Genomic DNA, 26,044 nt, shown 5'->3' with positions numbered 1-26,044 from the left:
AGGAGAAAGTCATTGAATGCTGGATTTCTATGGAAAATGGTTTGAAATTATATAAGTTTAAAATAAGCCTATTAACAGCTAAATAGTTGAATAGTAAAGCTGGTTTGTGGATAACTGGAGAATGCTGTTCTGCCATGGAAGTCAAGATCTGGGCAGTTTCTTTGGAAAATTTGCTACTGCTTCTGGAAGAGGGGAAGCTATCACAGGGACAGATTCTCAGATGATCCAGTCACTCTCTTTTAGGGTAACTGACAACAGTGTCCCTGCTGCTCCTGAGTATCAGTGTGGCACTCAAATGCAAGTGCAAGCACAAATCGGGTATGAATGGCGAAGATTGTCATGAGTCTGAGGTGCTTCTGCTTTGTCTTTCATTTCTTAATAAGGGTTTAAAAGTACTTTTTAAAGGGAAATACTGCTCAGTTGTGTATGTACTTAGTTATTTACTCCTTTGTTTGTTGTGTCCTTTTCAGGAAACCAGGTCTAATGAGGAATCAACAGATGAATCTGAGGTAACTCTTCTTAAAATGTTTCACACTCGAATCTGTGTCAGTGCGGTCAGTGCTAGTTTTTTGTCAATATGGAGTGAAAAACACTACTTCACTGGTTGTTTTTAGAAGTTTGGCCAGTATTATGTAGCAAGGATTGTTAATCTGCATTTAAATTATTAAAAAGAAGCTGTGAATTGCTATTAGAAGCTTCTTTATATTTAAAAAAGCCCCACAATCACCCCATTATAGTAAAATGAATTATGTTGAGAGACAAATTCAAGTATATGTGCTTCTGTTTCAATAAAATGAAAATGTGAGTCTAATTATATAAGCAGTAATACTACATTCAGGTAATTACTTTGGTATTTTAATAGCTTCACAGTCTAGACTTAATCATGTCCCATAGACTCTCTGTTCTTGAGATGATGTTTTGTCACTAATCGTCTCCTGTTCTGGAGAGGTCTGCCTACACTGCTGTAGGTGATGGGAAAAGGGGGCTGGGGGTGAAGAGAGGAAGGGAGCTAGAGAGAGTTCAAGAGTTTGTCCCTGAACAGTAATGTACTAACTCCAAACCTGTCATCACTGGAGGAACCATAAAAGATCTGAAAGACCCAATTGACATCAGGGTGGTCTAGGATAGCTACAGGAAGGAAGAAATAGAGGTGTCTGAGCAACTTCAGTTGTGGCCCACCAGCAAGAACAGAGGACACAGAGAAGGTTATTACCTTGAGTGTTTTCACCCATTATGTATCTAAGTCAGAATAGCTCATAGACTTATAAAACTTTAATAGCCTTGCTATTAGGAAGATTTTCTGGTTTTTACCTAGGGACAAATCTCCATGCTTGAGATCTGGGTTTAAGCATTAAGCAGACAGAAATCCCAATTTCTGTGACAGTAGATACTGCAGAGACTGTAGTGGTGGATTCTGAAAAAATCTTTTTGCAGTGGAAGGTGGCTTTGCTTCTTGTGAGATGATTGTTTTCTTTCTTCCATTGAGTGATTGTCTTCAGTGGCACTGAACGACAATACTGGTGAGAAGCAGGGGTTTTTTTGGCCCTTTAACATTGCTCTGTGGAACAGCTACCGGGACCAGACTTTTTTTGCCCAGTGTGAAATGCTTTCATTCTGAATAGTGCTTTGTGATGTGAAGTGCAGATAAACAATCACTGGGCAACGACTCAGTACTTAGTAGAATAGTAATCCTCTCAAGGCTTGACATTCACAGGATAGTGAACACAGATACTTACCTACTGAGGTGATTTTTTTTTTCTTCAAGCCTATTGCAATGAAAAACTGGCACTTTTAATGGCCTTTCAAGATTTCAGCTGGTAGTAAATCAGTATTTACAGCAGAATTAATCAGGTTGCCAGGTTGGTGGGGGTTTACTGTTTTTTACCTTAAGGAAAAATAGGCATCATGTATCTTTCACAGAATTGAAAGTCCTAAAATTTCAACTAGACTTACGTTAAAGTTGATGTCTGTTTTTAATGTTAATTTCACATGCAGAGAGAAGTGAAAAGGAAATTTATGTATTAAGAATGAAGACGTTTGGTCTAAAGAACAACTGTCATTCTAATGTCTGTGAAAATGCTTTGCATTAGTCGTCTTTGAGTATTAAGTCTAGTCTGTAGTATCTTGATCAGTAAATAGTTAATAGAATTAAACTGATTAGACTATTTCTAATGATTGTTTAGATAAAACCAAAATGGTAAAAGCACAAAGTGTAAATGTTCTGAGTGCTTGCTTATATTAAGTATGGTCAGAACTAAGATCAAACTGACAGCTTCACTCCTAGCTCTTGTGATCATAAAATTATAATTATTTCTTTTGGGTGGCCTATAGTTTGAATAATCAGGGATGGATTTTATGGTGGTGGTTCTAGAATCAGACTCTTAATTCTTTCAGCCTGTGTTTAGTTTTAGCCATTAAAAAATATTGTATTTATGGCATGGTCTTCATAGACATCTTACCATAGTACTAAAATTTTTTACACATACAATTACTCTTGCAATTAATTAAATTTAAATTCTTCATATAAAATTGAATATTGTTGCCGCGATGCTGGCCAGGTGGCTAGCTCATGGGCCGAGAACCAGGCAATAGCCTTGCCTGCCACAGCAGCAGAGGACGGGTGCCGAGCAAGAGTGGGAGTTTAAGCGAGGTCCAAGCAAGGCTCGCTTTAGCCACCGATGAAAAAGGCGCAAGGAGAGACGAAGCAATGAGGGACTCTTCTCAGGGGAACAGGAACCGGGTTTATTGGAGCCCGGAAAAGAAGGGTCGAGAAGCGCAAAGAAAAATCTCTGGCAGGGGTTTTTTTACCCCACTGCTCAGGGCAGAGCAATCATAAAACATCCAATAACAGAACAGACAAGGGGAGTTACATAGGCGGGGATACATACCAATGGGGAGAGAGGTAGGCGGAGAGGGTGAGCATGGGCCAATGACAGAGTGATGTGGAAACCAAGGAAGGGGAGAGCGTGGTCATTGCAAACGTGCAGGGTGTCACATCTTTCCCACCTTGGCCAATGAACTTTCTTGCCAGACAGCCTGAGGGTGTCTATGTTGTGGCGGGCAGCTATCTTAGGATACCTGGACCTCATGAGAATTAAACCACTGGACCTTTTGTCCAGCGGGGCCTGGGACACCCTGGCAAGAGCCATGGCTCACCACAACATATTGTTACTAATGATTCCAGAGGGCACATGACACATATCCAACTTCGATCACAGATATGTTTTGTATTATGGAGGAATGCAATAATAAAATTTCTGATTTTGTGTAAACTATGCCCCTGTCCGAACTGGATGTCTAAACAAAATATGGATTTTTTTTTTTCCCCCTGATGTTTTTACACTTCTGTGCTATTATCTTAGCAAAGAATCAAATATACATTAATTCTGTCTCATGCAGCAACTCTCTTAACTATCATTCCTTTAGCATCTTCTAGCAAATAAAATTCTAATGCTATTTTGCTACCTGCTTGGTTTGTTTTGAACAACAGACTCTTTAACAATTGCCAGGATGCTTATTTGCACAGACTTGGTGGTAGTGCTTAATAGTAGGCCTCAAATGTGGGAGTCTGCAAAAATTGACTGTCTTGAATGTACGTCATCTAAAACCTCATAAGTGTAAGTTTGGTTCCAGTGATGGCTACACAGGAAATTGAGTTCCTAAAGCTGCCCCAGTGTAAAATATTTCTCAGCTGTTGAAGTCAGAATGTGTAAAATGCAAAGGTATCAACTAGCAAAGATGGTGAATTTGTTCAGATGTTAAGCAGACCTTTCTTTCAGTACAGAGATAGCTGTAGTTACTTGTAAAATTCGTAGACCTTGTAGCACTTGTAGAAATGTAATAGATCTTTCCTGGTAACTACAGTACAGTTGACATTTTAGTATCATGTTCTTATATATGATTTGGGATATTACAAGCTTTTTCTTTTCCTGTAGACAGGCTGCTATATATTATGCCATGGTATAATGAGGAAGCTGTATATCTAATACTCCTCTAATTCTTTGGAGAAAACCTAATTGTTTCGTGAAGTAATTTTACTGCAGTCTTGAAGCACAAGTATTTTCTTTTTGTATCTTTGGCTTTAGACATTTGGTTTTAGTGTTTTTTGAAGGGTTTTTGTTAGGGTTTTTTAATTGTTTTTCTGGAGTGTATTTGCATGACTTATCCCAAACTTGTCCAATCATCAAATATGCAGCCAGATTTGAGGCTGGATCTGAGCAGGTTGGTTTGGCTGAAAAGTCATAGTACAATGTGGTTTCATTGGCTTATTTAATTTTATTTTATAGCACCTGAAGCTAAATGTTTGGACTGTCACATTTGATGAGATCTAAAAAGTAGATAACAAAGTAATCTGACTTTTGGCTGTTTGTCAACTGTGGAGGGAAAAAAAAAACTCCATAAATTATGTACAGCCTGAATCTGAATTTATTTTCAAATTATTCTTCCTCCTTGCAATGTGTCTGTTTCTGTAAAATCTTGCTTTTCTCAATTGAGCTGTTTTCTGTCAGACAGGTAGTTATGTTTTGCCAGTTAATTAGCAAGGAATAAAAGGCTTAAATTTTTCTCCTCCTTTCTAATTTACTGCAGGGGTTATGAGCAGATTGTGCTGATCCAGCATGTGACTTTTTTACAGGAAGCACCCTTTCAAGAACAAATGTCCCTGGAATTATAAATGAATGCTATGTCCCAAGAAATAATCCTTGATTATGTAAGGCATGTCACTGATGGTTTGTTGGTTTTTTTTTTTGATGCTGCACTACAGCAGAAATTTTTTGGTTTGCAATTGTTTGCTTGTTAAACTACAAAAGAAAGCCATGTTGGTGCAGATATTAAAGTTCTGCGAAGAGGTATTAGAATAGTATTTTTTTAAGAAAGGTGCATTGATATCTGTATTCCTGCTTTTTTGTTAGAGACATGAATGTGTTAGTCATCATTATTGCACATATTTTCATTCTAGCACTTCTATTTTTATATGTGCCCTTCTTAACTTTTTTTTTCTGTTTTGATCACTGTTACCCTGTGAAAGGGTTTGTTCATTTAGTTTCTTGTTTAGTTATTTAAACACTATATTAATAAATTCTATGAGTTTGTAGACAGAATGGTGTTGTAGAAATTCTGGTTAATCCAGTGCTCAAACTATTTCTGGTGGTTTAGAAATATCCCTCTCTGATGCACTTCCACCACTGAAATTAGTAGTGCTTTTGTTCTTTAAGGTTTTGAAAACTGATCAGAGCAGGAACACAGGAAAAATGTAAGCCTTAAAAAGAGGCAACTAAAAAGCCTTGATATTTCCTTTCTCTTTTCAGTGCACTCCAAATTTTAGTCTTGTATGTTGGGTCTGGATTAGGTCAAAGCAATTAAATCATTTCAAGTAAATAAAGCATCTGGTGAAAAAGGCTCCTTGTCATACTGTGTTTCCATCAAAATGTTCTCTTAACATGGAGTGTGGAGCATAGGGCTGGAAGAGATAAGCTCTTCTGTGGATAGTAACATTTGAAGGGGCATCACCATTGTAAGAAAAATGGATGGTTGAAAAGTAGATTTGGCTACTGTACCTTAGTCCGAGTTGCTTTTTTTTTGTCTCCTTCCTGACCTTTTCCAAAGTACTTCTTTTAATCATGCCTCTTTTCCTTATTATTGAATAGCTGTACATTAGGTTATTTTTTTAAAATGTAAAATGGGAGAAAAATGCTCAAAAAGTGTATTCTGTTTCACGTATCTGGGCAGTCTGAGGAGAGATTGCTTCCCTCTGCAGGGCTTTAAATTAAATTGGCCTTTTGGGGAGAATGGAAGGAAAAGTTACATAAATTCCAAGTACAAAGTTCTCCTTATTGATGAAGAAATGTATCATGCAAATAATTTATCAATTTGAGTCAGTAGGATGAGCATAGTAAATTATTTATTGAAGTTTAAATGGAATCTTTTCATACATTAATTTGAAAAACAAGTTTGCAGTGACTAGTAACTATCATTATAATAAACATCATTAGAGGATTGACTTGCAGGAAAAAATGGATTATTACTATATTCTTTTAGGATGTTCTGATTTTGAGTGAAAATTAGATACTTCATTTAATGAGCTATTAATATTAACCAGAAGTGCCTGTTCTATCTGTATGTTGTGGAATACAGAGAAAGTAAAAATGCTGCTCTGCTTCCTACGTGAATTAAATGCAATTGCAAAGCTACTGTGTTAGCAGAGTATGCAGATGTGGCTTTTGCAAAACACTAAATGTATTTTTCTGCATGGAATAACACTCTTGGCTGCAAAAAGGAAGTAACAGTGAAATTCAGCTCTTCCCCCGTGGTGGGTAGGTGAGCTTCAAAAACTGCTATTCCCAAAACTGCCCTGTCAGCTTTTCATATGCAGTAGATCACAAGGTGGCAACTGGGTTGCTTGAGTAGTGTTCACAGGGGAAACAAATGTTTGCCCAAGTTCCTTACTCAGCAAAAGGACAATAAAAGTAGAAATGTGTAGCTTCATTGAGATTTGAACTGTGTTTGGATTTTTCTGTGCTGGAATTGGATTTGGACGTGGAAGATAAAACAGCCTATCCTGTGCTGCCTCTGTATGGCGCACTTGGTGTGGGTGGACTGATCCTATGGTTTTGAACAATGAAGTGGATTTGGAAGTTTCTGGTGTTCTTTGTTATGCACAAAACTACCAGTAAAATAAATTGATGGAAATTGAAATGAAACCAAATTGTATTATATGGACTTTTTACTGCTCTTTTTTAAACACGCCATTTATGAGGATTGCTCATGTGCAGTATGTCATCTCTGTGTTACTTACGCTTCAAAACTTGGCTGGTGCCCAGCTCCTTCAAACCCGTAGGAGTAAATCTTCAATTGGTGTTGTGCAAATATAGTTTAATATTCTGTATGCCACAACAGTTTTGCGAAGAAATAAAATGCTCTGTATTTTGTCTTTCGTCTGTATGTCATTTCATACTGTAAATGCAGCCCATTTTGAGACATATTCACAGGCAGCCATATAATCTTAATTCCGTGCTTCTGGTGTGTATCTGCATTTTCCCAGGGTATTAAATAAATCCCTGTGGAAAATGCATGGGGAGAACAGAAATTTCTGTTGTGTGAAATTTTACCATCCTAATCCATATTTACCAATTTTACAGCTAGGTACTGGAAAAGCATTGGTGATTTGCCTTATGAACAGTTGTAAAGGAGCAAGATCAGAGGTTATTCACATTTTTCACTGAACTAACATTACAGTATTTTCACCATAGAATTATGGGAAAATATTTTTAGCAGCATAAGTCACAAGCATGCTGTTATAGTTTAGAAATTTCAGTCTTTGTGCTTTTTGTTTTCTTGTGTAGTTGCAGAAAGTAGTTGCAGAATTGAAATGAATTCTTGTGCAAGTTGGAAACTTTAATGGGTTTCTAGCTTTTATTCACTATTGCTCTACCTGCTTTTGAACCAGTGACTTCAAGATGAAATGCTCTTTGCTATTCTCATTCTTAAACCAGGTTTTTTTTCTGCTTTGTTAAAATTTTTCTGTAGGAACAACTTTTTTATGAAAGTAATGGAGGAAAAGAAGTTTATGCTCTCTCAGTGAGCTTCCAAAGGGTCTGGTAAAGTGCTCAGGATTTAAATTCGACACAGTACATAAAACAACAATGTGCAGTAAAATTGTATTCCAGTTTTGGTATTATCAAGCAGCCCGGTTAAAGGCCTTAGTCTAAGTTTTTCTTGGCATTCTGTTAGTGTTAGAGATTTGATTGCATTGAGAGGAATTGAGTCAGGATCATCACTGAGGTAAGAGCAGAAGTCTGGAGACCATATTCTAGGGATGGAGAAATGGTAATGGTGAAGCTGCACTTTGTAATAATTACACATCCTACTACAGTAATTCTTGTTTGCTCTGTGGCACTTGATTCTTCAGCACAAGTGGGTATATAATCCAGAACAGTGGGGAATGGAGTGCTTTCTTCTGCTTGCTTCTGGATTTTTTTTCTTTTGAAGGAAGGCTGGGTAAGACCTAGAAATGGCCATCAGGGAAGGTGTGTTTGCATCACTTTGGAACACAGAAGTATTTTTAAATAACAAATATGGGGACATCTACTTGAGGAGCTTTAGAAAATGAGTTTGAGGTGCTATCTTTTTAAGGACCGAATTAGCTTCTAAATTATACTTTATATGTTTCTTGATTGTACAGAGTAACAATCTTCTAGAGGTTTTGCAACAATGAAAATGTAAATTTTAAATTTTTGTTGTGAATTTCCAGGTATTTTTTCAGAAATGATGATTATTTAAATTATTTCTAAACTATAACCTGGGTTCCAGTTGGTGTGAGAAGAAGCAGGACTTGGGCTAGGTGTTTTTTCTGACTTCCATGTCAGAATGGCAGGCAATGGGTTGTCTTGTGTGCAGTTTCTTTCAAAAGTGGCAGCACCAGAGGCAAACACCAAAGAAGCTTGATATTACAGTGGAAGAACTTTGAGTAAATAGCTGCCTCCTTTACAATGATAGCATTATGTCCTCACTGCCCACCTCAGTAATTTGCATCTTTTTTACAATTCTGACTTCTAAAACTTTCCAAAGACAAACCTTCCTCCTACCCCCATTCTGACCAGATTTGGTCATTGTCTCAGTTTGAAAGACAGGTGTTTGAAAGGCAGCAGCCTCCCTTGGAATGGAAAATATCATCCCCTCCCCTCTGAATTGTTATAATTTTGAAAGTAAGGGGCTTTTAGGCAAAGATATGAGAAAAATAACAGTTCTTTACTAGTATGTGTATGCATAACAAGGCAAACAAATAGCAACAATGGTAACAACATCAAACAAGAACAGAAAACCCAATAAACAGTCTCTTCCCGCTCTTTAAGCTCTTTCCCCTTTGCTGCAGTCACGGCCACAGCCGGCAGGGGCGCTGGTGGCTCCCGGCCGGGCAGGGCAGGTGCGATGATTCCCCCGCGGCTGCAGGGGGCGCAGGGCACGGGTCTGGCCCTCTCTCTCCACGTGGACAACGGGGGACGGGCTCGGCAGAAGGGATGGAAACGGGGCTTCCTTTACAAACCCCAGGGGCACCCGATCCCGGTGCCCTCTCTGGATAGCAAAAGAAGCTGTAGCAGGGATGAGCAAACTCCCGGAGTGGTATATGAGATGTATCAGACACTCGGCAGCTGTAGCTGAAACCGCCGATCTTCCATGCAGGCCAGGGGCTGTGAGTTACAGTGTAGCAAAAACTCAGAGCAGTGGTAAAAAAAATGGCAGGGGCGGGGCAGCGACAGCCCAGCTCCCAGAGAGACGCTCCCTGGGAGGGTGAGAGGGCTGGCGATCCCAGGGTTTTCCCCTGGGACACTCCAACAGAGTCTCTCTTTAAGTGAGATAGGGTGTTAACAAGGTTCCAGTGCAATGGCTGCTCCCATGAGCAGAACTCCTCTCACCACAGAAGGCAGCAGAAGACAGAACCCTGCACTGGTGGTGAATTCTTGCCACAGCAACTGCAGCCTCCTTCCCGTCCAAATGCCGAGAGAGCAAGGGAGAGCTCAGAGCTGCACCCAGCCCCTTCCCCCAGCCCAATTCTTACGGTATCTCTGCCCTCCACGAGAAACCTCCAGGTAAAAAGCAAGAGTAGCCTGCTGGACCTCCCCTGAGATGTGGCCACTTGTCTCTTAAGTATCTGGTCGTTATTGTCTCCTAGCAACACATATGGAGGAAAATTCTGTAAGAGAAAGAAACTAAAGGAGAATTCCTAAACCCCAACAGTCATCATCTTTAAATAAATTTTTCCTAGTGGTGCTGAGGAAGAATAAGACTCTGCTGGTATGCACACTTAATGCAATTAATAGTGGGTCCAATTACTTGAAGTTGCTTTGAAGAACATATTTGCTTTTAGGGTAGAAGGAAACAGACAAATGTCCAGAAATATTCCTGGGTTCCTTCTTATATCAAATAGATAATACACCAATTTAATTTGTAGGGTTCAAAACTTATACCCCTCATCCTTAAAGTACAAGTGATATTCTGATGCCTGCAGTCATAAGGCAATAGTAGGATTTATAAAGACTGACTATTTTGTGACTGTGAAATGGTAATATAACAAGGAAGAGGGGGAGAAGGCAAATTTATCTCATCACAGGTATAACCCAGTTGTTATTGTACTTAAAGCTGTGAGCAGGCTAAGCCATTTAGTAGGTAAAGATTGGGAGTTTTTCTTCATTTTCATGTTCTCAAAAAACAAACAAAAAAACCTATTCATTGTTTTTACCAAATAGTACAGGGCCTTTGACTTGATCTGGGGTGGAAGTCAAAGGGATCTCCCAACTGTGTTGTGACATGATGATGTTACTTCCTTAATTCATCAACAGATGTTAGCAATTTGTTACAGTTTGCTGCTTAATATTTTCTACTTTAAGATTATTAACCCTCCTGCATGTGCTAAGTCCTGTGTTGCTCCCATGTGATATTTTCACTTGCAGTAGGTTTTTTTGCTAGATTTTTTTATTTATTTGCCATATTCCCAAGTATTGCAAATGGGAAGTGTGTTCATTTGCATATGTCAACCCTAAATTAGTAAATAAAATTCCTTTTTCCTTCCATGTATTATAAGAACATCTGTGCTTTTAAGACATGGAAAGAGGTCATGGAAATACAGGATGGTAATTGTCTGCATTGCCAAATCCATTTGCTTAGTCTGTCTAGATCTTTGTCCTCTGAATGTCTCTGAGCTGGTGTGGGTGTGCAGCTGAGGTGGGAGCTGTGGTCTGCCTTTTCCAAGAACCACCTGTAGTATACTTGGTGAGCTGTTCATGCTGGATTCTGGTGTCTGTGAACGGCTGTTTCATGTCAGGCTATAAGCAGTCATTAAAAACTGTGTCTAGGAAAGGTATGCCATGAGGGTTGCCTGGCTGAAGTGAGCTTCCAACTGAGGACATGGTAGTTTTGAAGAGGAAGAAGATGGGGTTCCTGGCAGGCGCACTGAAAAGTGTTGAAATTGGACTTGGAGTCTAGGCTGAGAGGGCTTGATAAAGTGTTTGAGGGGAGTTGGGGTGAGAGCAAAGGTCCATCTGAGGGTTACAAGGGGATGGAGCAGAGGAGATTTGTAAGAGGGAGGCTAGGAGAAGACTTCTGAGCCTTCAGGACTCTGCAGTCTTAAAAGTGGAGGTTAAGTGTTAAGTGGGAGCCAGCCCCTTTATGTGTTTTGGATAATTGGATTACAGGCGGGATTGACTGGTACTTGGAAGGCAGTCCTTCAATCCTTTAACCTTCATAATATTGTGGCGGGCAGAGTCACTGTTTTCCTTTTCCATTCATGTCCCAAAACTGAGAGTAACCCTGCCAGCAGACCTAGTCCTGCAGAGCTGCAGTAGAGAGTTGCTCTGCCTTCATCTTGCCTTGCTGTCGGAATCAGCAAGGTTGAAGAATTTGCTTGCTCCTAGCTGAGCAAGGGTGTCTAAACTGAAGTCTTATTTCTGGGGTGAACAAACTGTACGGTTTGTCAAGCTTAATTTCTGCCATTAAGTACAAGAAAAGTATGCTAAGTCTCAATGTTTTAGCATACAGCTATTAGAAAATTATTTGGTGTGAAATACAGTAAAGAAGGAAGTGAGAAACAATGCACATAGATATTCCTGGGGTGATACTGAGAATATAGAGGCTTCTGTCTGATTATCTGGATTACCAGATTATCTGAGCCACATTTAGCCTAAATATGACGTGGGTAGAGAAAACTAGAGATGACAGATAAGTGAACCTGCTTATCTGAGGCACTTGGTGTTAGATATTTTCCCTGTAGATTTTGGGGAATGGGATTCAGTAAATGTAAAATCAGGTTCATTTATAAATCAGTATCTCTTTACCTTGAATGAATGGAGATAGTTGGGTGCTACCAAAGGTCTGAGAGCTGAACTGGAAAGATAAAGACCAAAAATAGTCATAATTTCTTTATTGGGCCAAAGGAGGCATTATGACCCATGTGGTACAATTCCCAGGTGTAGAAATGATGTGAGGGTTTAAATAAAAAGTTTTATCTGTATCTTTTGTCGGGTAGTACTTGTCTCCTCTTGGAAATCTTGTGGCAGTTAGCCTTAAGTTTGAAAGGTGCTTGTTGGGATCCCTTGTCCAAAGTAAGGTTTGCACAGCCGTCCTAGGTGCAATCCTGCCCTTCCAAGCAATGCTGGTGATATGAAGGGCTTGCACACAGCTGGGGGGTCAGATGATGATGTAAAACCCCACTGATGATGTGCCTTTCATAGCGGTCTGTTTAGAAGTCATCCATTTAGCTTCTCAGCAGGGCACCAGCCACTTGGATAAGTACTCTTTGCTCCCCTGTCAGATAGGGGCTTTATAGATGAAAGATCCTTTCCAGCCAGTCTCACAGGCCCTCAAAACTAAAGCTGAGACAGTCAGTCAACACCCTGATTAAGACATTATTTCCATTAAAAAAATCAGGAGTTGGAGATGGCTATACCTTGGATCAAGTCGAGATGTCAAAACCAAGAAAGGTAATAAATTATGTTGGCAACTCAGTTCTGCTGGGTATTTTGCTGCACTTTGTGCTTCTGCACATATATAAGAGAAATAAGTAACTATCCCTGGAGACTTCATTTTGGGGCTTGAGGTCTTTTTATGTTGGTTTCTTTTTGTATTTGTCATTGAATTTCTATAAGAAGTGAAGCTGCCCCCAGCAGAGCACTAAGGAAGGATGTGTTTATTCATTTTTGCATAACTGAAAACATTCTGTGGACCTTTATTTAAACTCAAAAATAATTTGAGTTGGTTTCTTTGGTTCTACTGGAGATCTTCATCTGGTGTGCAAGCTAGTAATTCTGGAGCTCTAACTAGTTGGTTTAATTTTTTTGTTCTGTGTGATAGTGATGACTATTTAAATAAATAAAAATTCTGATTTCTTACTAGGGTTTCTAAAGGCCTGACCTGTATTAAATGTCAGGAAGAGTTACTCTCATAAATTGCCAAGTAGTCTCTTCTCACTTTTTTGAAGTAATGTTGTGTTTGCACTTTTTGCAGCAGAATGGGGTTCTTTGGTTTGGTTTTGGTTTGGGTTTTTTTTAATGGGATTTTATAATGTGTCTTAAACATTAAGTACTCAGATAAACAGAGGCAGAGCACTTTGAATGACCCAGTAAGCTAGGGGGTATTGTGATTTAGGAATGGTACTCCCCACTTTAGTGCTCCCACTGAGACTCTACAAACTACCTGCTGCTTGTTTGCTCCCCTCCTCCCCTTCCCCTGCAGTGGGCTGGAGAGGAGAGTAGGAGGTACAAAAGGGAAAGCTCACCGGTTGAGGTAAGAACAATTTACTGAAAACAGCAGTGAGATAAGAAAATTAACAGTAGCTGCCACAGTACTAATAACAAAAGTGTACAAAAGAGAGAGAGTGATTCACATGCAAAAATACTCACAGCACTCTAGCTTGGAACCAGCATTATGAAACCTGTCCTTTGCTCAACCAGAAGGAACCCCTTCTCTTCAGGGAAGGGTCCCCTTCCCTCCCCACACCTGGCAATGACATGAGGTAGTGTAGAATAGCCTCTGTGCCCTAGCCATGCCTCTCCTGGCTACTGCAAAAATTAACCCTGTCCTGGCCAGGAGGAAATGAGGTCATTTAACATTTTGCTTATAATGTCTGAAATCAAGGTAAACTTGAAAGAAAGCATGGAAAAAAAGAAAATTAAGTGTAGGGGTTTTATTTGTCTTTTTTTTTTTCAGACATAGCCCTTTAAGAAGGCCTATGATACTGAGGCCTTGTTGGAGTAGGGTGTGAGTGTGTCTTCTTTGAAATTGCTTCAGTGATGGACCTCAGCTGTCTTTGTATTGGAGTTTAAATGCTTTGCAGGATCAAAACTTGCAGGCATAAACAAGGCTGGAATGGAGTAATTGGAATTCTAGCTGGGACTGGACAGAAGATGTGCGGCAAAGGGGAAGGACACTTGCCTTATAATGTATACAATGTTTATTTCCATAAAGGCTTTGAAAAACTTTGAGGGCAAGCCATGTGTGGGAGGGATGACACTTTGCTGTCAGTGCCTGTAACATAATTAGAGTATCTGTAATCAATAGAGCATGTAGTTCATGTGACAGACAGTCCTGTTGGCAGATCCTCTGCTGCAGGAGCAAATGTGGGCTAATGGAATAACTGGGAACTGCCCACAGGTTCCTTCTGGAAATTTTCTTCAAGAGGACTGATTTCAGATTTATTCTTTTTTCCTACTCATGATTCCTACACAATAGTTCCTGTAGGCAAAGCTAGTAAAGATGGGGCAGAATATCTGAAGAAGGTTGTGAACCTGTGTTCAGAAAGGCCGGTGAGCATCCCTCAAAGTGACACTTGCCTGTTGAGAGTATATTGCACAATTTGTGGCTCTTGTTAGTTTTGTAAATCCATTCCAGAAGAAGAGTTGGTAAGCGAGTAGGTGCTGGGTGTATGAAAAGGAATTTGTTTTCAGTTCAGGTGTGTTCAGCAATGACAACTGGAAGAGCTCTTAGTAGGAACGGGTTTGTGTTAGTCTTAGGGGCTAATTAGAGTATTTCATTCAGTTGGAAATGTGCTTTCAATGGGAAATGTTTATGGATACCTGTTCTTTACAGCATATTTTTAGCGATGTAATTGCCAGCTTTAGCATTAAAAGGCAAGTAGAAAATCAAATGGATTATGAGTTTCAAGTTAGCATTCTTGTTGTGGAAAAATGGTCATTGTTTATTTTACAACATCACAAAGGTATCTTCCTCCTGTCAGCTCTGTGGGTCTACTTCCCTTTCAGAATTTAAGGCTGCTATGTGTAGAGTGCTTTACACATTTTGTGCAGTATTTATTTCTTTTTCTCTCAAAACATTTGTCAAGAATCTCAAAATTCAGTATTGTTGTTTCAGATAGTTTTAGGCATTAAATATTGAAGTAGTATTAAGTGGTGGTACAAAAAGCAGTGTTAACAAAATTTATTTTCAAATTTTTAGAATCCTCTAGGATGGTTTAATTAAAAGTATCATACACTTAGTAAAAATCCATGTAAGTTCAGCAATTGATTTTTTTATTATTATTTCCCTTTAAAAAGGACAGCTGTGAGTTCTCTTGTATAGGGTAAATGTCACTCTGTTTATATCTTAGCTCTGCTGCAAGTCAGGACTTGTACTATTCCTTTAGGTTGTCATAGAAACGCAGCTAACTGACATCTCAACTCAGACTGCTCATAGTTTAATTTGTGGGTTTGCAAGATTATTAAAATTTAACAAAAATTATTGATTTACTTTTATTAACATGGGTTTGTGTTTACTTTAGAAGTTCAAACTGCATAAAAGCTTTTCTTGATACAAAAATACCTTTAAAATTTTTAAATTCTGATACTCTAAATAAGAGATCATCAAATGCATTTAATATATCAGAGTCTGAAGCAGTAGAGAAATCTTGAATTTTTGCAAATCACCTTTTTAATTTCGTTTTGTTTACAGTAAAGTGCCCCAACCTCATTTCAATTTACCTTTTAGCTTGACTTTTATTTAACATAGAAGATACCTGTCAAGAAAGCATGAAATAGGTACATCATCATGCCTAATATTTGGGAGTTTTCATTTTATTTACTTACTTTGAAGCCTGGCAGAACGCTTTGGTGCACTGACTTTTGAAAGTATATATTTTTTATATATTCATGTGCAGAAAAAATTACTTAGTTTTCACTCATAAATAAGACAGGCGAAACTTATTTACAGTAACTTTATCTAATGGTCCACGGATGAATGATTTTATGCAAACTACTCAAGAGATTAGAATTAACTTTTCATGTTGGTTGCACATTGGATGTCCAGACCCCAGCAACATGTGGGATCTTATAAAAACTAGATGACTGGAGTTCAATTTTTACTTTTATGAATTTATTCAATGATTGCCCATGCATTTCAAGTGTAATCTTTGTAAGCAATGTATAAAATGGAGTAATGTATTAATTGGTATAAAATGGACACATACTTTCTTACGCCCTCCTTCCATCACATGTATGCTTTTTACTTTGACTTTACCTCCTCCCTCCACCTCATAGCCATTTATTAAGGATCTGTAGGCATGAGGAATTTGACTGATTTATATACCAACCTGTAATTTGACATTGTCATTCTGTCTAGTAACAACTTTGTTCAGTGTTAGATTTACGGAATAAAATTGTTTCTTGGTGGACATTTTGACACCTCACTTCATACTCCTACGTCATGCGCTGCTGACATCCCTGTATTAATCTAATTTGTATTCTGTCATAAAACTCTCACATAACATTTTAAAACAGACTCTCTTTGCAGCATGTTTCTATAAACATGGGGCTAAATATTGGGTGTTTCCATAGGTATGTATGGCTTTTTTGTTTTTTATGAGGTTATATACATGTTACCATATATGATGGTAGCACACATAGTAAATGGCTGTACTATTTAACTTGGGAAAGACTGGCTTTAATATTCCAAAGGCAATTTAAACAAAATATGTTTTATTAACCGGTTAACATGTCTCTTCCAAATTTATTTTTTGCATCATTGACTACAAGAAAGTGTTGCACAAATACAGTTCTGCCATAGGCTGACACTGCATTTTTAGAAATTGGAAGGCAGTGGTTGGTGGGAAGTCAAGGCACTCCTTTAAGTAGAGCACTGCACTGGTATATTCTGGTTGCTTCGGAATGAAAGATGTGTTTTATGTGGGAAACATACACAGTGTTGATATATTCATTACAGTCAATAGCGATTGTAGGAGAATATTATTGCAGGTATACTGTTTCCCAGTGAGGACCAAGGGATATATAAGGGTTTGTGTATGTCTGTGCATATATAAGATTAACTGAGTCTTACTGAAGCCTGTGGAATCTTTCTGGCATTGTACTTCCATAGACCATCTGTTACAGATAGATGCCTATGACCAAAGAGCTATTTTGCAACTTGGATTTTCTTTTCCTAAGAGATAAACATGTTGGGTCTTCTTTGATCAATAAATTTGCTGCTTGGGGTTTTTTTTAGCTTGGTTTCCTTTTTCTTCACTCTTTGCCCCATGATCTTTCCTTGCATTTAAGTAGTGATTGGGTGATAATACCTAACATACTTGAAAAGAAAGAGAGGAAAGCTTCAGTATTTACCAGAAAAAATCCTAACATGCGAATGGTAAAGGTGATTCATAGGAATATACAGTGTCCAGATCCTTCTCCCAGAAAACATATTTATACTATTTTTTTCTTTTAACCATAAGCCCATTGGTGGGTTTTAGACAATTAACTTATTCCTAGTGGATTCTTCTTATTTCTGTTCACAGCATTTTGCCTCTATCCTTCCTACAGAGGTGCAGCATCTTGTAAAGGTCATGAAGTTTCTTGCAACATGCATGCTTCAGCTTTCAGTTCATTGTGGCTACAGTGGCACACTTTATTTTATCATCATTCATTATCATATCCATCCTTTTTGTATTTTACTTCTAAATTGCAAATAACTAACTTTATGTAACAAAGTACACATGGACATTTTTTCCTGCTTTTTAGATATCAAATAAGTGCCTCTTACAGCTGAATTGACATGCTGCTCTACAGTCTTTGCACCCAGAACTTTGGAGTAAAAAGAAAAACCAGTAACAAAAAAGCACAGCCCAAACCCCTTCAGATGATTAAACTGTGAAAGTTTGGCTTTTGATTGTAATGGCCGTTGTGAAGAGATCGCAGTGATCCATCTTCACCTGTTGCTGTGTGATAGTTTTGGGATATCTTTTAACTTGTTTTTATCTTAAATAAACTTCTAAATATTTTTGTTGTTTTTCCTCTCTTGCTCCCTTTTTCTTACACTCCTGAAAATTTAGGAAGATGAGAGTGAAGAAGAGCCTAAGCTCAAGTATGAACGGCTTTCTAATGGAATGACAGAAATTCTCCAGAAGGATGCAGCCAGCTGCATGACAGTGCATGAAAAGGTATTATGTGACTTTGTGGCTGAGATAGCACTTCTGCTTGGTTTTATATATTTATCTGTGCTTATAATGCATCAGCGTATTTCTGTGTAGAAGTGATGCCAAATCTAGAGTTGTAGTGCAAGACAACAGTAACATAAACAAAATTCACCATTAACCTGTATTGAACAATCCACATTTTCTCAGTGATAAAATGAGTAGTTCACATGGTTCAATTAACAGCAGATCTCTCAGAATCAATTCCCTTCTTGTTTGTATCAAACATTTTTTCAGTGAGAAACACATTTTCTCAATGAGGAAATGAGGTGAGAATTCAAGATGCAGTGATTTGTTAGATAAGATGTACTAGAAAGCTACTAGAAAAATGTTCACTCCATTTTAATTATGAACAATATTATGAACTGCAATCAGAATACAGTCCTAACTTTTCTTTATTCAGAAAGAAAGATGGTATATACTGTGCTTATGTGCGCAGCCTGTATCAGTGAAGACCAACTTTATCATGCCAGGAGCTTAGCATATATTCCGCTGTGTTATATATATGTTATATATATGTTAATACAGTGTAGAAGAAAGAAATTACAGGGTTTTTTTGTTTGCTTAGGTTTTTCTTTTGGGTGGTGGTGTACTAAGACTTCCCTGTTCCCCTTCCCTGATTCAGTATGCTAAAAACAAGGAGAGGAAATGCACATGCTAAGGTTTTTGAAGTACCAGAAAATGATAGGGATAGAGTAATAGATATTGCAAACTAAAGAAATTTTAAGAAAAATTATTGGTTTTTTCTTAAAAGGAATAAACTTCATATGTTTCTTTAGTGATTTAAAGAATTGCTTTTGTATTTTATGAGTTTTCTTCTCTTTTATAAGTATTGAAAATCATTTTAAAATACTGAGTCATGCTGAAGAGCACCTGAAAGTATGAGTTAATGATTTGTCAACTATTAGTATGTAAAACATAGTAGCTATTTTCTGAATGTATAATTTTTAGCCAGTAATATCTCCTTAACAGTTACTGTTGAGGGATCTATCTTTATTATTTGTCTATATTTTTAGATTGACTTGTGCTGTGTTTCTTTTCCTCAGAGAACTGTTGCTATGGCTCAAGAGGCTTTTAAGATGAAGCTTGTATTTTAACTGTGTGAATGAAAACAATAAGTCTTTTTAAAATGTTTTTGACAACTTAGAATTACACAGATATTTGGAAAATTGGCAAGCATTTCCTCCTTGTCTATGGCCTGTTTCTGTTACCTTTTAGTCCTGAGTCTCAGGTAAATTTTGAAAGCCAAGAATTTAACACGATTTCTCTATAAGGATGTGCACAGATACAGCTTTTACTATAGTGTCACAAAGCGTGACAATACAGGAAAATTGTTGAAGTATCCCAGCACTTTCAGTTTTCCAGCAAACTAGATACACTATTTATGAGAAAGATCAATATTGTTAGAAGCCAGGTACTGCAGTCTTTTAGGAATAGGTCTCCTACAACAGAGAGCTTAAAAATGAAGCTGGGTTATAGGTTTAGCAAGGGTGTTTCTGTTTCATTCTAGTTGGGCTTTGGGGATTTTTCCCCCTAAATGAACAGGAAAAGCCCTGCTAAATGCTATCTTTAGAAAAATTATACAGTAATATGTAAAATATGACTCTGACTAAAGCAGTTTAACTTTGCTGGGAATCCTGAGATCTGGCTTCTGCGTTCAGACTAATTCCCCCCCAGAATTTTTTTTTTCTTTTTTGCTGCTAAAGCATCATATTTTCACCAGGCTTGCTGTCTGCACTGGATGACTAATCGTCATGGCACCTGGTGCATTCAAGCAGGCCTGTGCAGTGGAATAGTCATACCTAGTTATGTCTGCACACCTGATGTTTTATTAACCAGTATTGATTTTTTTACCCAGGGGACTTTTTTCTTCCTGAAAAAAGGCAACCTTGCAGGAGTGAAAGGCATTGCAGGGAATGAATTTCTAATGAGCCCCTTCTTTCCCTTTCTTGACTCCTTTTAATGTAGCTTCATATTTTAAGTGCCTGAACTGAAATTTCATTTTAAGCAATTCCATTTTGATAAATCCTTTTAAACCTTGACTTTCTGTAAGGTTATTTTTTAAAGATTGTGCTGCCTGACTGACACGCTTAGCAGTGCCTGTAAATTTGAGCATTTCATTATAGGTTGCAATGAAGCATGCTCACATGCAGTGAAATACAGAGAATTGAGTAGCCTAGACTATTTCAGTAATGCTGAAAGTGGGGGGGTGGGGGAGGGGGCAAATAAAAGAAATCTCTGTCATAAATCAAGTAGTACTGAAATTCTGCCTTTTCTGTTTAGGTGTAGTTCACATGATTTGATTAGCAGCAGATCTCTCAGAATCAATTTCCTTCTTGTTTGTATCAAAATAAGTCTGTGATAGTATGGATTTATGTGGAGATTTCTTTATTTTGCTACTATATTTTAGAAAGAAACTCCTGAGATTTCCAAGTAAGTGTATTTGTCTTGGGAGTATTCTATTTAGGAATGTTACTACGTGAAGGAAAGCAAACCCAGGTGTGTGCTTAAATGCACTGTCTGAGACCTTCCTTAATTCAGCTGTATTTTACCAGTGGCTTACAGCTGGCCTTTTGCTGTGTTTGAACACTTTGTTTTTATTTTAATAATGAAGGAGAATTAAAAATAAAACTCAGAGGAAACATTAGGATTGAAACAAAGCTGCAGAAAGGATCTAGGAACTACTTCAGATCTCCGTTGGTTCTTGTTCTCACGCTGCATTTTTAATTTGCTGCCACAGTCCATCAGCTGGTGTGTACAGACTGCAGACGCACCATTAGTTGTCAGTGGATGAGGGTCCTCATGACTCATTCTGACAGCTAACTCACACTATCACAGTAATATGGGCTTGAAGCCCTGTTTTATGCTTTGGGTACAGTTAAAATAGCCTTTCTCTATAGAAAATGGTGGGCTTTTTTCTTTTCCCCAGTGTTACTAATCCTGGAGTTCATTTAGCATTGCTGTACTATTTCTTGTGGTGTCTTTGTGTTTATGTAATCAATCTCTTTCTTTCACAGTTTTTGGCACTGGGAACACATTATGGCAAAGTTTATTTACTTGATGTCCAGGGGAACATCACACAGAAGTTTGATGTTGTAAGTATGACATTATTCAGAACCCATTTACAGTGATGTAAAAATGCTGCGATGTACCAGTAAGTCAGTTAACACTGCAATTACACTAATGCATTCCATAACATAAAAAGCAGCGTATGGTCCTTACAAAAAGAAGTTATGCTGGATGGTTTTGTGGTGAGCACTTCTCAATTTATATATAATAAACGTTTTCATGAAGCAGAAGAGGAAATACATATTTATGATTTCAAGTGGCTATTAAAAATGGAACCCAGAAGCTCGTTACTTCCATAAGGCATGAGCCTGTTCATTAGGTGACTGTTGTCAGTTATTAGTTTGTGCACTATCATCGTATCTAGTTGCCACAAGTAATTGAAAATTGATTGATTACCTTGCTGGCTCAGTTTATCAATTACAAATATATAATGCTAATATTTTATGTAAATGTTTTGAAGTTTGAATTATTAAGGGATTGTATTGATTGAAGGAAAAGAAGAAGCCTTTTTCCTTATTGCGCTTCATGGTATCAGAGGAATAAAATGCTAAATTTAAAGCTCTGTTCTAGAGTATTAAATGTTCCTTTTTATTGTGGATATGAGTTCATTTGTTTCAAATTTCCTGTCTTTCTTGGGGAGTGGCAGGAAGAGAATTAGCAATTTTTTTTCTCCTCAGGTTGTCAAAAATTCTTGTAGCCAAGCATTGGTTTTTCATAGCAGTGTAAGCACTAGCTATAGAAACCATCACAAGATGTGGACATGTTTGCAAAGAGAATATATGTTCTAAAGCTGACACAGCTGCATGGAAGGGATGGAAAGCTTTGTTTATATTTTTTAAAAACGTAGTTACGCATTGTGCGAGGGAGTAGGGGAGTATAAGCTTCTAGGCACAGCTTTTGAAGAAATTTTTAGATTTAATTTTAGTCAGACTGACAATGACTTTACTAGGGATTGATTAAAGTCAAGCTAATTATGTACTTCTATTTCTTTTAATTTTGTACGTGCATCAGCCCTGCAGATGAGAATGCTGACTGCATTTCAAAAGAGGAAAAGCTTTTGGTGTCTCCCTTGCAGTTCTGATTACTTTACATGCATGCTGCTCTGTTTGGGGCAGGTCAGATTAAAGTGTACCTGAATTATTCTCTTGCATTGCTGCAGTAGAAAAGAGAGTCAGAGACTCACTCCAGTGAAGTGGAGATTTTGTATTGAGTCCGGCATTAACTGTCGTAAACTTGTATTTGTTCCATTCAGTGTAAGGGGCTTGGAAAATTTTATTTGTAGAACAATCTTCTTCTGTCCACCACCAATGCCTTGTTCTCTCACACTGGTTCCAAGAGATGAAATCCTCCTCTGTAAAGACTTAGGGGACTGCCTAGGTGTAGAGCAAAGAACAATAGGACCTGCTATATGCTAAACTCTATAAAACAAAATCCCTGAATTCTCTTTATACCCACCCTCCCAAATCTGCTGTTATTTCCTTTGCTTTTCTTTACTAAAAAGTCCTACCAGTGCCTGCTGGGAGGTAGTTTCTTATGATGAATTTAGTGTTGGACTATATAATTATTTTCTGCTCAAAGATGTTTACTTTTCCAAACTTAGCATGCTTCAGGATGATTTTTGTGCTGTGTCTCCTTATAAAGATGGCAATGATGTTTTTCAAAACTATTGTTTGAGTACAACCTGCTTTTTGAGCTGGAGAATAGGAAAAAGAAATGTTTCTTGGATTCTGTTCTTAATGTTTATGTCTCTTTTTGTAATGTACATGTCTCCAGTGCAACAGATTATATCATGGATTAGGTGGAAATGGTGCTTCTTTTTTCTTTTTTTTCCTCTTTTTTTCTAGTTTGAAGAAGAATGATTTTTGTCTAGCACCACTTGTCTTTAAAAGAAAAGTTTTTCAAGGAATGACTAACTGTTGTAGAACAGAACAGGCTGCCTGTGTGAGAAGAAAGCAGCTCCATGATGTATATGGCTGCTTAAACTGATAAGTTTTCTAAATTAATATTGTCAGCTGCTGAACCCATAGACAGTTTATTCTGAAATGGGGGCTGTATGTCAAAATATTTTCCTTCTAACCTGATTTCAGGTTTGGATTTCAGACTAGAGGCATCACTATCCAAACATTCGGTGAGATCTTCCTTCAGTTCTCTCTTACCAGTGCCTCTTTATTGTCTTTCCTGGGAAATTTGCATTAAAGTATTGTCATGTTGTAAATCCCAAATAAAACCTAGCCCTTTCTTGACAAGAAAGGCAATTACTTCCTGAAGTCATACAGGGACAAAGCATTTCGTGTAAATGTGCTGGCACAGACTGTTTTCACGAGTGGTATTTTTTCTGGTTCTTTTTCTCTAATCCAAAAAGAACAAATTCCTTCTCAGAACCTTCTTCATTGGAGGAATGGCATATACAGTTCTATCTTGAAGTTGTTAATAGGGGAAGTATCTGTTGTTACTGAATATTGGAAATTAGCTTTGTATAGAATTTTTTCTGAGTAAAATAGCAGTATTACCACTAAAATATTTTAATTGTTTGCAGTAAACAGTGTGCCTGGGGAGTGTCTTTTATGTATTTTTTTTTAAAGGATCTTTTCAGCAGATGTTTTGTGTCTTGTGACATTGCAGAAATTAATGGTAAGAATAGCAATATGATACCCTTTGTACAAATGAAATCAGTTACGTAATTCAAGGAACTGTTTTTCATTTGAGTCTTTATCTCTACTTTTCAGGGGATTGTTTTGGTTTTGGGTATTTTTTAAAGAAAAGTTGGGAAATGAAAAAATTAATTAGTCTTCTATACATCTGTTAAATGTGTAATTATCAAAACCAAACCATACATGGGGAACTTTAAAAGCTAATAGATCTGAAATATTGTTAGTCTGTAAAATAAACCAGAATGAAGCAAGAGCGGGGTTTTTTTAACCATTTTTTAAATTCATTTTAATGGTAAGTTCATATTAAATACACTTCAAAAATTCCATTACTGCACTCATAGTCCTCTTGATTTCTGTCTTTCTTTCCTAATTTCAGGAAGCCATGTTCAAAAATATAAATGGGCTTGGAAATTGAAGAAATAAGAGTTTTGCTTTTATAATAAATTCTTTATTTTCTATATTGACTCACATCTGCATTTGAGCCAAATTGTATAAAAAAGATATTGGAGGATTTGCAGCAAAATGAGGGAGAAAATTCACCCAAATTTCAGTATGTGAAAATTCACCAGCATTATTTCCAGAATGGCCAAGTTTTGAATGACAGCATTCCTGTTGAAGACTGAATGCATTTATCATTTTAATTTGAGCTAAAAACAGCTGTAAGAAGCACTAAAATATAAAGCTTGGCATCCCTAGAAGTTCTGCTGTTGTAACACACTTTTTTGTTTATTGTTTAAAAAACCTTTTAGGACTGCACTTCATAATGTCCATAGCAGCAAATCAATGTGGTTATCCTGGATTACAAATACTGTAGTGTCTGCTCTACTTTGACCCATAAATATTCACAGACGCTTCTGTGAAACTCCTGTAAAAAACTAAATTATTTTCAGAATAAAGTCTTGCTCTCATCCAGCTCTTCAAGTATCTGATGCTGAATCCTATGCCAAGTGGACGACTAGTCTTTTTCAGGTTTGCAGCTCCTCTTGTCAGCAGCAGTGGAGATGTGTGCTTTGAAACTGTTGCATACTTTGAAACTGTTGTGAGAGATTTTCTGGTTTGGGGAGAACTGGGACAGGAGGTGGGAAGCTTTGGCCTTTTGTGTTGCTTGGTATCTCAGCAGTCATGCTTGTGCTCTTGTGATCCCTCTCTCCTCTTTGCCTAGCATTTCTGTAGCTCTTGCTAGTGTGGCTTGTCTTTGACAATGTCAGCTGCCTAAGATTAACTGGTATGCATCCTCAATAACATGTGTTTGACAAACTGGTGTTCCCTTGTATTAGGGTTCAGTGCATTGAGTGAGATGAAATGTGTCAAATGCACTGAAAATTATTACTAAAATGCAACAAGAAGAGGGAAGAAAAGCCTGCTAATTCCACTGACAAAGGATGATGCAGGACTGATTCACAGCACGTTAATTCCAAATGTCTCTCCATCTTTCTTTCCTTCTTAGACTGTCTACAATTTATTAATATAATTATTGCCTGAACTGACATCCTGTGGATTAAGGATTTGTAGATACGAAGAAAGCTGTACAAACATGTTTAGTTACATAACAAATCAAAAAGCTTTCAAAGGGCAAGAAAACCTGTCCCCATTCTGGTCTCCTAGTAAACATCAAACTTAAAGGAAAAGTGGTAAGAAGTCTTGGATGGTGCCAGTCTGTTAGAAGGGGAAAGACTGCCTATTTTGTAAGTAATGGGGATTTAAAAGTTTAATGCTTTGAAGGTGTTTCAGAGGTGATACATGAGTCTAGAAAATGATGTAAATAGTGTTTTAAGGCTTGTCTTAGTACAAAGAAATTGAAGTCCTTTTAGCATGCAACATTTGTGAGCTATTCGAGACTGCTAGGCTTTCAGAAAGAAACCTCCTCACAGCATCTCTTTTTACAATGTATTTCTTTCCTTGCGTCGTGGGATTTTTTTGTGATTGTCTCACATTGTGTAGCACTAACTAATTGTGGGTTTTTTAGTTGGAATGATAGTAATCCAAAATCACTAGGTCATCTCTGCTACCTTGAAAACTTGAAAGGGAGTTCCTTCTGTGGTGGTCTTATTGCCCTTGGGTATACTGAAGTTACAGCACTTGCCAAACTCCGGAGCAAGACCTTGCTTGAAGGTCAGTCTGTGGCCTGTTAGTTTTGCTGATAACTCAGCAGGTTGCAAAGAAAATGTCAGAGATTTCAGTTGACTTGACATCTCTTGGCAAGAGTTTAATTGTCAAATAGACAAAACCATTTCTAACAAAGAAACACCTGTTCTTAAGCACTGAGTGCTGTTGCTAGTGATAATGCAAAACTTACTAACTGCTGTGGGAGATTATGCAACACCTTTCAATGGGGAAGGTAACTTTCAGCTTTTCATGATGAAGTTGCTTTGGGTGGAACTTT

The 26,044-nt window shown here is 37.7% G+C and overlaps 1 protein-coding gene across 3 annotated transcripts in view; it reads left to right on the top strand.

The window, feature by feature from the left end:
• The window catches only part of VPS41 (VPS41 subunit of HOPS complex), a 114,305-nt gene that overhangs the window by 3,347 nt on the left and 84,914 nt on the right, over positions 1-26,044 (top strand). For all 3 annotated transcript variants that reach the window (XM_042042889.1, XM_042042890.1, XM_042042888.1), the window contains exons 2-4: positions 471-509; positions 17,801-17,908; positions 20,959-21,036. In XM_042042889.1, the coding sequence (XP_041898823.1) occupies positions 471-509; positions 17,801-17,908; positions 20,959-21,036 (225 nt within the window). The remainder of the gene's footprint in view (positions 1-470; positions 510-17,800; positions 17,909-20,958; positions 21,037-26,044) is intronic.

Source organism: Corvus kubaryi, unplaced genomic scaffold, assembly GCF_017639235.1.
Source record: "Corvus kubaryi isolate FWS band 111438036 unplaced genomic scaffold, C.kubaryi_AGA036_p1.0 37398, whole genome shotgun sequence".
NCBI classification, from domain to species: Eukaryota; Metazoa; Chordata; class Aves; order Passeriformes; family Corvidae; genus Corvus; species Corvus kubaryi.
Note: the sequence above shows the minus strand (reverse complement) of the source record. Positions and strands in the feature narration are given on the sequence as shown.